This window comes from Rhinoderma darwinii, chromosome 6 (assembly GCF_050947455.1).
Source record: "Rhinoderma darwinii isolate aRhiDar2 chromosome 6, aRhiDar2.hap1, whole genome shotgun sequence".
Lineage (NCBI taxonomy): Eukaryota > Metazoa > Chordata > Amphibia > Anura > Rhinodermatidae > Rhinoderma > Rhinoderma darwinii.
In genome coordinates, this window is record NC_134692.1 from 116,044,500 (window position 1) to 116,057,760 (window position 13,261).

Here is a 13,261-nt window from a genome sequence, read left to right on the forward strand (position 1 = left end):
GTTTAAGGCTTACATTGGACGCATGCTTTAGTAACTAAGCTGCAAGTCATGATAGCTAAACCGGTCAATTCAGTAAGGCCGGATTCACACAAGCATGTTCGGTCCGTGACCTACGGTCCATATGTCGGCCGCATTTCCCGGACCGAATACACTGCAGGGAGCCGGACTCCTAGCATCATAGTGATCTAGGACGCTAAGTGTCACTGCCTCTCCGTGGAACTACTGTCCCGTAGCGAGGCAGTGACACCTAGTGTCATCAATAACTATGATGCTAGGAGCCCGGCTCCCTGCAGCGTGTTCGGTCTGGGAAGTGCGGCCGACATACGGATCAAACACGCTAGTGTGTGGGAGGCCTAAAAGGTTTCTAATCTAGTGTAGGTAGACAGCAAGTGGAAGAAAACACACAAAGAATGCTTGCAAATAGTTTATTGACACACAAGAATTTGGTCCCAAAACAAAAAATAATTACGTATTGAGACTTAAAATGGAGAAAACAAAAAAACAAAAACAGTGCATAATTTTAAGCCCAGACAGCTTCAAAAGACTCCACAAAGTGGTTACCCTTTATTTCAGTTACAAATTAAATGTTTATTCTTCCAAATAAAGTATTATATCAGCCTGATAATGAATTCTTTGAAATAGTTTAAAAAAAATCATATACTAGACGTTGTCCGATTTTGCAGGATGCATGTTACCATCCATACTGAAGTCAATTTATTTTTTTTTATAAGGAGATGGCCACATGTAAAGAACTCTAGGGAAACTAAAATTCATAGCAGTTATCACAAGTATAATATAACCTCTATGCTACAAGGATCCTTTTGATCACTCTGTAAAACGACATTGTATTTCCACAGAGTGTTTCAGGTGAATTGTAATTACATGCTATGAAACTACAACAGATAATACACACTTGAAAACAAGGTCTTCTGTCCACCTTATGAAAATCATAATTCACGCATAAGGATACACTGAATTGTTACACAACCTGAACTTTATTTAAAAGCAGCCTTTAAAAGAGAAAGACAACCTTATTCTGGACTTCATATTTTGAACCCGCCACCATTACTAGAGGAATTGCCTTTGGCAAGGACTCAAGCTTAGAAGTGCAGAAGGAGAAGAAAAAAAAATATATGATATATACACATACACACAATTCTTATACCTACACAGTAGCTACAACTTTCAGTTGGAAGTGGCCACAATTAAAAGATTCTTGTGCAAAATCTAGAAGGTAAAACAACTTACTAGCCATTATGTAAAAGTACTTTAATTTAGATGGCTATGGACCCTTCCCTTCTCTTTCAAGCATATTGCAAAGAACCCAACACAAAACGAGGGTAGAACCTTTAGTAAAAGGTTCTACAAAGAACAATCTCTTGCCTGGCAAATACAACCCATTGTAAAAGCCAGGTTAGCCTAGAAGGAGTCTGAGGCCTTCTGACACTATGCAGTCAAACAAAGTCCACTGGCTTTACTGTGGACATTCACAAAAGCCATCCAGAAAGTTCTTCAAAAAACTCGCAAAGGTTTCCAAAACCCAATCAATTTGAATAAAAACATCTACAGACAGTTAAAAAGACAAATATGCCGTTCCATCAAACCATCACTGCCCCCTCATCTGCCAAGTCTTAAAAGAAATTTAAGCCAAATCAAGGTTCACAGAAAACCTCGACATTTTCCACTTGTAGGCAAACCTTCTGTTTCAGTGGAAATGGCAACATCTACTGAAGTTGACTGCGCTACATCTGCAATTGCTCTTCCATCCATAAGTTATGCATTTGATGCATAGTAATGTATAAAGAAGTCAGAAACCTATTTGTGCAAAACTTTATATCCTTTCCAAGACGTGGTCAAGTTCACGTTTTCTCCCACTCAAAACAACTGAAAGCACATCTAACTTTTTGAAACTCATCTGGAAACAAAAAACGCAAGCTGGGTCATATGGCTGGACATGGGAGTTATTCAGTGCAAACCCCAAAAAAAATAAAAAATGAATTTGGTTTAAACATTTTACATTGTATATTAAAGTTTTCCTATACAGATATCTGTGCAATTTTTACAAGTCACCTGAAACAGCTCTTGAAGTAGCTGAAATAAAATGTATTGAATATTGTAGAAAACCTAAAAGTTTCCTGCTGGAACATAGTCAACCCTACACCCTCAAGTTACCAGTTATTTTGTTCTTAAGTGCCAATAAAGAAAGGGAGGAAAGGGTAAACCAATGTGTAAGATTGTCTTCAAAAGGATATAACATGTGGAGCCAAATGGAGTAAAGGGTTAAAACTGTTTCTGGCACTAAGCTGTCTGACCATGCCTTAAGAATAACACTGCTTGAAGAAATGGATGTAAAACAATCTACTATACAAAGTCACACTAAGATGTGGGATATTTACGATGGGGCTTTGACGAAATAAAAGTGAATTATTTTGTTTTCCACAGAACATTTTCCACCATTTATATGCTGAAACCTATTCAACAAAGGTTCCAAAATCATATCAATGTTCAAAAATAAAAGCTTTTGAAGCAGCATAATATAAAGGTGTAGGACCAAGAGTACTGCGATCCCTAAGGGCTCAAGTACAGATATGAAGAAATCAAATCTTATAATTTTGTTGCAGGTGCAAATGAGAAGTTTGCAGCTAGTCTGACTCGGTTTCTACTTTGTTTCTTGACTGGGCTTTCCAGTAATTCCTTCGAAAGTTTGGACTCGGTTGGGTCAGGAACAGAGAGCTCTGCAGTCTTTTCTACACAGTCAGAAGGTGCATTCTCATCGGACAGTGAGCGGCTAGGCGATGGGTTCTGAAATTCGTCATTTTCAAAGTCTGAGGAAAAACACATTAAAAGAACTAAATGAATTTAATGTAAAATAAAAAAATAAATAAATAAAAAAAAAAAAAAAACACACTAGAGCAAAGGTCAGCAACCTTTGGCACCCCAGCTGTTGGAAAACTACAACTCCTAGCATGCCCTGACAGCATTACTATTCCAGCCAAAGGCAGTCAAGGTTACGTTGGAAACGGTAGTTTGGTACTTCAGCTGTAAAAGGCTGCTGACCCCTGCACTAGTGTGTACGCTTATAGACCCCCCCCGCCCCTGCACAGTTATATGAGATCCAGGCCAAACAGCCCTAATGAGAGAGAGCAAGAATAGACTGTTCAGCCATATTTATACATGAGCCCTCCAGAACAGAGCCCCCTCTACAGAAATCAACGTAAGGAGCTCAATCCTGAAAGCGGCATGCAGGCTGGACAGATTCGGAAATCATTCGGTCATCCTGTTCACCATATTTCTTAACCTTCTAACATAGTCATTAAAACTAGGGGTAAACACAACTGGTGGCTTAACCCCTTAACGAACACCCAGTCTTGATGGCAGACGGTGCAGGTGCTTAGTCTACAGTGACGTCATTTGGCGTTGCAGTACATGAAGCTGATGAGCGCTCATCCTCTAATCAGGAGCTGTAACTTATAGCTCCTGATCTTAGAGCAGCCTGCTAAATACAGCTGGGAATCGGAAAACATTCTGTCCCCAGCTTTTTAGCCATTTGATCGCTGCGGTCCGTGACACGATCAAAGGGAACTCCTCTCGTCACGGAAACCCGGTGACGTGATCGAAGACCAGGGAATCCCTCTGCAGTCAGCCATGGGAAACTAGAAACATAACAGACATATGTGCTGCCCTAGCAGCAGCCTATGTCATAGTGACACAGTGTAATGTATTAACATACAAGAGTATTCAAATACATTACACTAAGTAAATAAAAAATCGTAAATAAAAAAAAGGTCATCCCTTAATGGGATTAAAAAGAAAAAAAAACACAAAAATGTTAAATAAAAATAAAAAGCAAAAAATCATTTGGAATAAAATATTTGGTTGTCCATACTTTACATAAAAACAAGAAACCTACACATTAGGTATCTGTACGACCACAATAACCTGAAGAATTCATTGAACATGGTTATTTAGCATGAAACGGGAACAGGATAAAAAAAAAAAAAAAAAAAAGTTATGGCTGCTAAAAAGGCACAGAAAAATTTAGCTGGTCATTAAGGCCGTTGCAAGCCCGGTTACTAAGGGGTTAACACCACAACCACACAAGTAGTCTTACCAGAAAAACGTTCAAATTGTATGAGGTCTCCAAACTCCAGGACAACTGGATCAGGGTACAATTGTGGAGATGGAAGGCATGAAGGAACAGGACCACACAAGAGATCGACAGGTGAAGTGAGGCACAGAAGTTCTTTTTCTGTCTGATGACATACTGGGTAGGGAAAAAATAAAATAAAAATGTTGAACTGTAATTTGTTTTTTTAGATTTCTGTAACACATAACTTGTTAACATAATTTCACTTACTCTTCATGTCATTCTTCAGCACTACAATCCGCTTATGTCCATGCCCTTTAATCCAAACCACCTAAAAGTAAATACTAGAAATTAATTCCTACACACGAGGACATGAAGTGCTTAAAGTAACCATTCACCCATTCAACCCATTTTGTCCATATGGCAGCCATTGCGCAGTTTTACGGAACCGAACTTAAATTACAATAAAACTCTGATTATCAGCGTTCAGTCCAATAGCACCAGGTGTGTGGTTTGTGTGTGTTGTAGCCATCTTCTTCCTATGCCTAGATATAATTGCATGAAGTGACAGGCCCAAATCAAATAAAAAAAAGTGGCGTCACGATTTTCTTTGGGTGCAGTGTTCACATGAAGACCTTGTTGTGTGAATCCAAATCACAAAATAACTGGATGTCCTCCCATATAGATACGTTACATCCTACCTGGCTTGAATATTGGCAGCAAACTTTTAAAGATTTGGATCCATAGAAGGTCTTCATGACAACACTGACCCCAAGAACCAAAACAGGAGAGATAATTAGAATCTGTGAGCAATAGCAAAGCAACATCTGGCATAAGGAACGTAACTTCAAGACATCAGCTCTCAGCATAGAACGAGTTCGGGCTTGTCCACATGTAACGGAATTGCTGCGTATTTTCCGTTCAGAACTGCGGTCAGAGAATACGCAGCGGAATACAGTAGCAGCAAAGTGGGTGAGATCCAACAAATCTCATCCACATGCTGCATAAAATTACAGAGCAGATATTCACATGCGGTGCATATTTTTCGTACAGCAGCATGTAAATTCCTGCTGCGTTTTTCAGAGGAGATATCACCCTCTACCATTAATGAAAAAAAATAAAAATAAATAGCAAAATCCGCACCATTTTCTGCAGTAAAAACAGTGGTTTTTTTTTTTGTTTTTTTACCAGCAACGGAAGGTCTGCTAGTTTTAACTGAAATGCTGCAGAAATGTGTGGACAAGCCTTTACAATGTTATTTTGGTAGGTCCTCCTTTGAAGGGTAACTAAATTTCTGCATTGGCGTCGGATAGTTTTTTTTAGATGTCAATCTGCAGTTGGTACCTTTCTGCATTGTGTGTGGATGTGTCCTAGAATTGCACTCTTTTGGTCAGAGGTGGTGGAGTTTCTTCATACCAATGAGTTGCCACGACTTCTTACCCCCCAGATGTGCCTCTTGGGCATTATGGATGAAGTTATTCATAATCACTATGCTAAGATATTCTTTCGTTTCGTTCCCGGAAGTTTATAATTATGGCTTGGAAGAATACAGATAGTCCAAGTATACTGCACTGGCAACAACTAGTGAATAAATATATACCTATGCATAAAAAGTTGTATCTTAGCTGGAAATGTCCAGATAAATTTGGTCCAGGTGGATAGAGACTATTGACACTGCGGTTTAATGGTCACTTGAAAATGACAGATATGTGGGCGGGGGGGTTGTTCGGAGCACAATGAGGTTTGTGTGTGAGTGAGCGTTGAGATTGTTAGGCTTTCGGAGGTTATGCAGCTGTACGATGTGTTACTGTTAAATGAATATGATCCGACTTGACATTTATATGCGATGATACAGCCTCTCTGAATGTCTTTAGTTTTTACTAATTGTATATTTGTACAACAAAGTTTTGAATAAAGACTTTTAAAAAAAAAAAGGGTAACTAAACTTCTGACATGTCATAGTGACATGTCAGAAGTTTTGATTGGTGGGGGTCCAAGCACCGAGACCCCCACCAATCTATAAAACGAAGTGGCAGAAGCGCTCGGGTGAGCTCTCAGCCGCTTAATGTCGGTTTGGCTTATTCCAGAAATGAAAGTATTGGAGTACGGGCTCAACAGAAAATCTACGATACATCCGCTTTCCGGAAAAAGCCGAACAGAAACAAAAAGCGGCTCAGCGCACACACAAGCGCTCCTGCACGGAAACCCCCCCACCAATCAAAATCTGACATGTCACTAATCTGTCAGAAGTTTGTCAAACATTTAGTTATCCTTTAAAAACTAGCACATGGCTGCTCACATGAACCATTTGTCTTTGAACAGAACACTCACCTGTGGAACTGCTCCCAATAGCTCCTCCAGACTGGTATAGCCATATTGCTTGTGTTGCAACATTTCCCCAATGTACTTGCTATACGCAGTTGGGAATTCATGCAGGAAGATCTGCTGGTAGTGGTAAGTATGCAGCAATGACCGTACATTCTTTGCAAACAAATAAAGGGATGTCAGCTGTAGGCAGTCTTCATTCATGTCATTTGTATGCACCTGTAAGAGAAGCATACCGCTTATGACGTGGATACACGTTCCTTATGTAAAATAAAAAGTTCTAAAGTTAAGTTGGTGGTAGAGGTGCAAAACGAAACCTCAACCCACCACCCTCTGTTCAGATAGTGCACAGAAACGGTCCCATAAAGCGTGCAGCTCTGTGCGAAACAGTTCTATCTATATATTTATACCATGTTCTCCATAACCTACCTCAACCAAGTAGGGAAGGCTTTTTAATAGTTCAGTCAAGGACACAAATCCATATTCGCATGGATTAAGTGGGACTCCATGGATACTCTCATATATCTGTTGCAGCTGGTCAACGGTGAGTAAAGTCAACTCATCCCATGACATGAGCAGAATTAGGAGCTGCGCAGTTAATGAACGCAACGACTTTCTGTTGATCCGCTGGATCTGCTTCCCAGAGTCAGTGTCTATAATCTAAAAAGAGGGGAAAAAATAAAAAAAATACACTTTTATTACTGTAGGACATTTCAATGGACTAACTACAGATAAAGACATGTGAAGCATAGACTGCCATCAACAAAAAACAAAGATGGAGGACCCGAAAATAAACAATCGCACTCCCGTCTAATAGAATTCAAACACCCTGTGCCACCAATTGCCAGTCTATAAAGTTGTGCGTAACTTACACCACTGTGATCGTACCATCATCCCATCATGACTTTTTATAGTTTGGTTACCTTAACGACATGGCATAGCTTCTGCATCAACGCTGGTACAGAGCTGACATCATAGTCATGGAGCCTCAGGCCGTAGCCAAACGTCTTGCTATATTCAGTAAGCAAGTCAGGCATCATTAAGGAGAAGTCTTTCTGGGAGCGTAGAAGTTTTACAAGCTGGGAAGCTAAAGCTTTAATACGCTCCATTTCTGTCAGGGTCAACATTTTTTCCTCACCACATTCTAAAACCTACAAGAGTGAGCAATGCAGAGATTTCAGACCCATAAGTGGGGTGCATAGAAGTTACGTTGCATGCAACGACAACTATGACCTAACTAAAGCTGTACATGTTCCCCAGAGCCTGGAGTAAAGACTAAATGCTGCAGTTCTCACTACGTATGAAGATTTGAGATCAGCATTTATATTTAGCATAGCAATAATCCTTACACAACAAACCCCCAAACATAAAAAAAAAAAAAAATGAATTCTGTACAAAAGGTGTCATTGCATTTAGGAAGAAAGTAAACCATTAAGAATTTAAAGGCTAAGTTAAGCAACTTTCTAATTAGTCTTCATTAAAAACATCCTACCATTTTATTGCTGAACAGTAACTCCTTCACTTCGCTAGTTGCGCTACCGATTCGGACATCGGTCTGAAAACACACAGCTCCTGCATTAGATATGGAGGAGAGTAGGCAGAATAGGGGGGGAGGGGGGGGGGGGGGGGAAGAGAATCAGGCTGTAGATGGTTGGTGGTGCGAGTAACCCACAGCAGATTGTGAAAGAGATAGGTGCCGAGGCTTGCAGCAGACATCTCAATTCAGAGCTCCTGGGCTTGACATTAAATATCAGCCATCCGGTACCCCAGCGGTTTTAAACCATAAGCACGCCTAGAACTACATCCCTGGATCCCGTGCAACACATCTTCAGACTAAAATCGAGTCTTTACAACTCTTCATTTATCCCAGCCTAGCGCCACATGCCAAGCCGGAATCTAAATTTCTAAGTCGCCCAATCGGTCACTCCGCTGCTAGGCTTTCACGGACGCAGGAGACCTGAGGCAGGGACTAGCAGATTGTAGAAGGTCTGGTGTTAGGAGGATGCAGACAGCCCAGAACGGAACCGCTAAAATCCACCATTACAGTTACATCATCCAGACTGAGTACATGTGTAACAATTGAAAACAGAGCTAGAGTATTACTCTATATAAGTTGTACATGATACCTGGGCACAAATACTATATTAAGGTCTAAGGACTTCAATAGGAGGCTGACCTGCTTTCTCAAGTTTGGCTATTTAAAGGGCCACTGGCCCAATTTTTTGTTTGACCACGGCTGGTTTACTACAAACTTATGTTTTTATTAAACAAATATTTTGAGTCTTACTGACTTCCACTACTCAAAAGGGCTTTGCTCTAATATTATTTAGGCACAATCCAATAGTGCTGCAGCTACTTTAACCCTCCTTCCCACACCTGGTATGTATATTATCCGTCCCAGTATGTAAAATCCCCAGAAAAGTGGTGTCACATCGGAGAAATATCTCTGCTACATACCTGCACGGTTATCATGGTGGAAATTGGACCAAAAAATTTGAAAAAAGGCTCTCGTTCCCAGTTGCAACCTGCACAGGTGGACATTGACAAATTCCTGAGGAAACCGGGACAGCGAAGCCCAGCATAAGGCCTCATCACCACTGATGAATGTACTTATATGGGGTGACTCAGTCAGATCCTCATAACCAAGAAGGGCATAATACAGAGGAAAGAACTTCCAATTTCCATATCATTTATGAAACGAATACTTGCTAAAGCACTACAGCCACTTGCACATGATCTGTCGGATATCAAGCAAGAACTCACAAATTAGCAACAGAGTAGAGGCTATTGAAAGAACACAATCAACCACCATATACTCTTCAACTGAGACCACCACTTGTCTTCAGGGTTTTGCATGGCTAGGGGCCCAACACAAATAGGAGTATAAAAGAGTATCCGGCTCACCAATTATGAAACAAAAGGTATTTTTATTTTGTTTTTGATGCCAGTGGCAGAGTGCGACGTTTCGGTCAAAGCGACCTTCATCAGGCACTTAGCCGTGCTGGAAAACTGCATAGACGAGAGCTAGTGCTGTAAAACTCACACAAATGTTACCGAAGAGTCAGGATTCTGAAAAAACATCACGTCATGGCTGGTAGTGATGTCTATTCACTGTCAGGACACTCCAGTAACGTTAATATGTAAGTAAGTGACTGCACATAGTGATCTAGCTAGATCACTATGTGCTGTGTAAATGAATGGAGAGAAGTGTATGACGCGGATTGGTCAGTGTCATACACTTCTCTCCACAACGCCCACTTGGTTAAAAAGTAAAACACGACTAGTTGTCCATTAAGAAAGTCATTCGCATAAAGCGAATATAGGTCATAACTCCATCAAAAATGATAGTTTTCTCTAAACAAACAAAAAAAACAGAACCTCTTTAATGTACAATCCGCCAAATTTGACACAATTTGAAAAAAACTAAATTTTTATCCATGGTGACAAAGTATCCAAACTTATGATCGCCTCCTTGAAACTTCCAAATGCCTCAAAAGCTAGCGATAGAGAGAGGAGTAGTAACTAACAAATGCATCTGATATCAACTTTCTATCAGATTCGATCTCATGAATCCTACAGTGAAAAGCAAGATATCAACTTGTTTCTCTCGTCCAACGCTCCCACAATTATCCTCCCCGCAACGTAATATACTTCAGAATCCTTTTACAGAACCTGAACTCCGGTCTATCCTGTCGAAGATTGCTACTGAAAATTAAAAAAAAAACAAAAAAACACAGGTCGACGGTTTACCTATACAATACTATAAAACTTTTAAATCAGCGCTACAACCCCCCACCTTCTTGATCTCTAAAGCTATACTTACTGGCCCAAGCAGACACTGGAAGCACATCTCATTAATACACAGCAGGAAAGGACCCAGCGTTATGCAGCAACGATCGTCCTGTTTCTTTACTAAACAGACGGAAGATATTTGGCAAAACTCCTAACTAGCCGCTTGAGTCCTCTTTACTGCTTTGATTGCTCCTGAAAAAGTGGGTTTTGTACAAGGTAGGCAGGGTAAGGATAAGTCCTAGACTCTTGCATTTAATACAACTTGCTAAAGAGAAACATCAACCGTTAGTATTCTCGGGCACTGACGCAGAGAAGTCCTTCGACAGATAAACTGGACATTCGTGGAGGATAAAGTTAGATAGATTTAATATTCCTAGGCCAATTTACTATGGCCATATTACAAGATGTATACACAACAGACGGCAAAAATGGAACCAGACAAGGGTGCCCACTCAGCCCACTGTTTGTTCTAGTAATGTAGGCTTTAATACAAAAAAAATTAGACAACACCTGGAAATAAAAGGTGTTCGAACAGACTCCACTCATCAGAAACCAGCAGTGTTTGCAGATTACCTCATCAGGTCTAATCCGATCAGAGAAATTCCAGCATGACTGGAAAATTAACTGAAATCTGAAAATGTCTACATTTTAAAACAAATACGGAAAAGTCTGAAGCGCTAGGGATAAATCTCACATAATACAATTAAACTCCTTGAGACACGGTACCCGTTTAAATGGCACCCTAAAAGAATTACTGATCTTGGATTAAAACTTTGTAAACCCTGGCCGGACCACTTTACCCTCAACTACAACCCGCTCATTTCCTCTGCAAAAATCAGTCATAACTTCATGGTTAGCCCCTTTCATCTTATGGATGGGGAGGAAAAAAACCTGATTAAAGTTTTACATTTTGCCAAAATTAAAATGACCTTTTTCAAATGCTCCCCAATTCTATACCGAACACTTATTTCGCAAAATTACGCCGTGACGTCACTCACTTCCTGCCCCAGGTCCTGCATCGCGTCGGACGAGCGAGGACACATCGGCACCAGGCGACAGAGGCTACAGTTGATTCTGCAGCAGCATCGGCGTTTGCAGGTAAGTCTATGTAGCCTCTGTCGCCTGGTGTCGATGTGTCCTCGCTCGTCCGACACGATGCAGGACCTGGGGCAGGAAGTGACGTCACAGCATGATCTCTCGAGAACACGCTGTGTCTGCACTGCCAGAAGCTGGGTGTTAATGAAGAGAAGTGGATGATGCTGATTCGTCAGCATCATACACTCCCATTCACAACGCCCAGCTAGTAAAACAAGTAAAAACGCCCAGATGTACACACACAATACACGCCCAGTTGGACTTAAGAAAGGCTCATTTGCATAAATATAAAAATGCTCATAACTTGGCCAAAAAGGCTCGTTTTTGAAAAAAAAACAAAAAAAACTTTACTGTAATCTACACTGCAGCGCCGATCTGCTGCAATACGAGATAGGGGTTTGAAAATCTGGTGACAGAGCCTCTTTAAATGGTGCCACTTGAAACTACAACTCCTGCAAATAAGCCCTCACACCGCTCCATTGACCCTCATTAAGAGGTTAAACTCATAGTAACTATCACATCACGTAAATTAAGTCCTAACTTTCAATTTATGTAATTAGATAAATATTTTTTTAATCTCCGTGTTTACTACCTCCTTAAACTCACCCCCACCCCCTTTACTTTGACTGTCGCTACTGAAACTCGTGGCGTTATTGCATAATTAAGTTTTGCATTATTACTGAGTTTTACATTGATAGTCAGAGAAAAGGTTATAATTTGTATCTCACAAAACCTTGTATTACTATAACCTTACATTCCTTTCTTTCATAACGTTTCTGTAATGTTCACATGTCAATTCAACTTCAAAAAAAAAAAAAAAAAAAGTATGAAAATATTATGAAAGGGAAGATAAAAAAATAAATCAATCACAGGCTTGTCTGTGTCAACATAGTAGAGATCTCCCATGTGCTGTATTAGAGGGGGAAAAGGTAGTACAGGAATGCAGTAGCATCCAGGGGGGGGGGACGACAGCCTGAAGCTTTGTTTATAACCGGCGCTGAAAAAATAAAAGTGGCACTAACATATGTAAAAATTATTTCTTCCATGTCAAGGTGTCCATGTCTGTATAGTGAAATAGTGTCAAATCACATATTCATCACACTCACCTGTAAGACATCTGGTATGGCTTCAAAGAGGTCAATCAATTTGGTAAACCCGTAGTATGTAAGTTTACACTGTCTGCCAAAATGGTGGTGATAGGACGGAATAAACTTATTAAATGGCATTCGGAAATGAGGCTGGTGACGCAACAAGTCTACCACTTCCTTTGAAAACTGCTTTGTCCTTTCGATCTCTTCTGGGGTACGTTCTAAAACAAGCACAGGTTACATCACACTGAGTTTCACAATGTACGTATGGAGATTTGAAAACGAAAAAATAAATAAATGTAAAAAAAATAAAAATATATATAAGATAGGTAACTGCAATTGCTTATAGTTTAATGGCAGCACTTTAGAATCCTTTAGCCGAGGATGGATGTCTTCCATGTTGCTCGTAAAGTGGGCCCTTCAGCTCACTTAAAGAGGCTCTGTCACCAGATTTTGCAACCCCTATCTGCTATTGCAGCAGATCGGCGCTGCAATGTAGATTACAGTAACGTTTTTATTTTTAAAAAACAAGCATTTTTGGCCAAGTTATGACCATTTTTGTAGTTATGCAAATGAGGCTTGCAAAAGTCCAAGTGGGTGTGTATTATGTGCGTACATCGGGGCGTTTTTAATACTTTTACTAGCTGGGCGCTCTGAAGAGAAGTAACATCCACTTCTCTTCAGAACGCCCAGCTTCTGACAGTGCAGATCTGTGACGTCACTCACAGGTCCTGCATCGTGTCGGCCACATCGGCACCAGAGGCTACAGTTGATTCTGCAGCAGCATCAGCGTTTGCAGGTAAGATAGACTTACCTGCAAACGCTGATGCTGCTGCAGAATCAACTGTAGCCTCTGGTGCCGATGTGGCCGTCA

The 13,261-nt window shown here is 40.4% G+C and overlaps 1 protein-coding gene across 7 annotated transcripts in view; it reads right to left on the reverse strand.

Annotated features, from left to right (window-relative positions):
* Positions 1 to 411: 411 nt before the first annotated feature.
* Positions 412 to 13,261, reverse strand: part of MARF1 (meiosis regulator and mRNA stability factor 1) — a 61,584-nt gene continuing 48,734 nt past the window's right edge. For 5 of the 7 annotated variants that reach the window (XM_075830149.1, XM_075830151.1, XM_075830150.1 and 2 more), the window contains exons 20-25: positions 12,406 to 12,608; positions 6,842 to 7,072; positions 6,419 to 6,631; positions 4,358 to 4,418; positions 4,112 to 4,264; positions 412 to 2,825 (exon numbers count right to left, since the gene is read on the reverse strand). In XM_075830149.1, the coding sequence (XP_075686264.1) occupies positions 2,605 to 2,825; positions 4,112 to 4,264; positions 4,358 to 4,418; positions 6,419 to 6,631; positions 6,842 to 7,072; positions 12,406 to 12,608 (1,082 nt within the window). In that variant the 3' untranslated portion in view covers positions 412 to 2,604. Of the gene's footprint in view, positions 2,826 to 4,111; positions 4,265 to 4,357; positions 4,419 to 6,418; positions 6,632 to 6,841; positions 7,073 to 7,120; positions 7,564 to 10,241; positions 10,397 to 12,405; positions 12,609 to 13,261 lie in introns of those variants that run through there. The other 2 variants (XM_075830152.1, XM_075830153.1) reach the window with 2 other exon arrangements.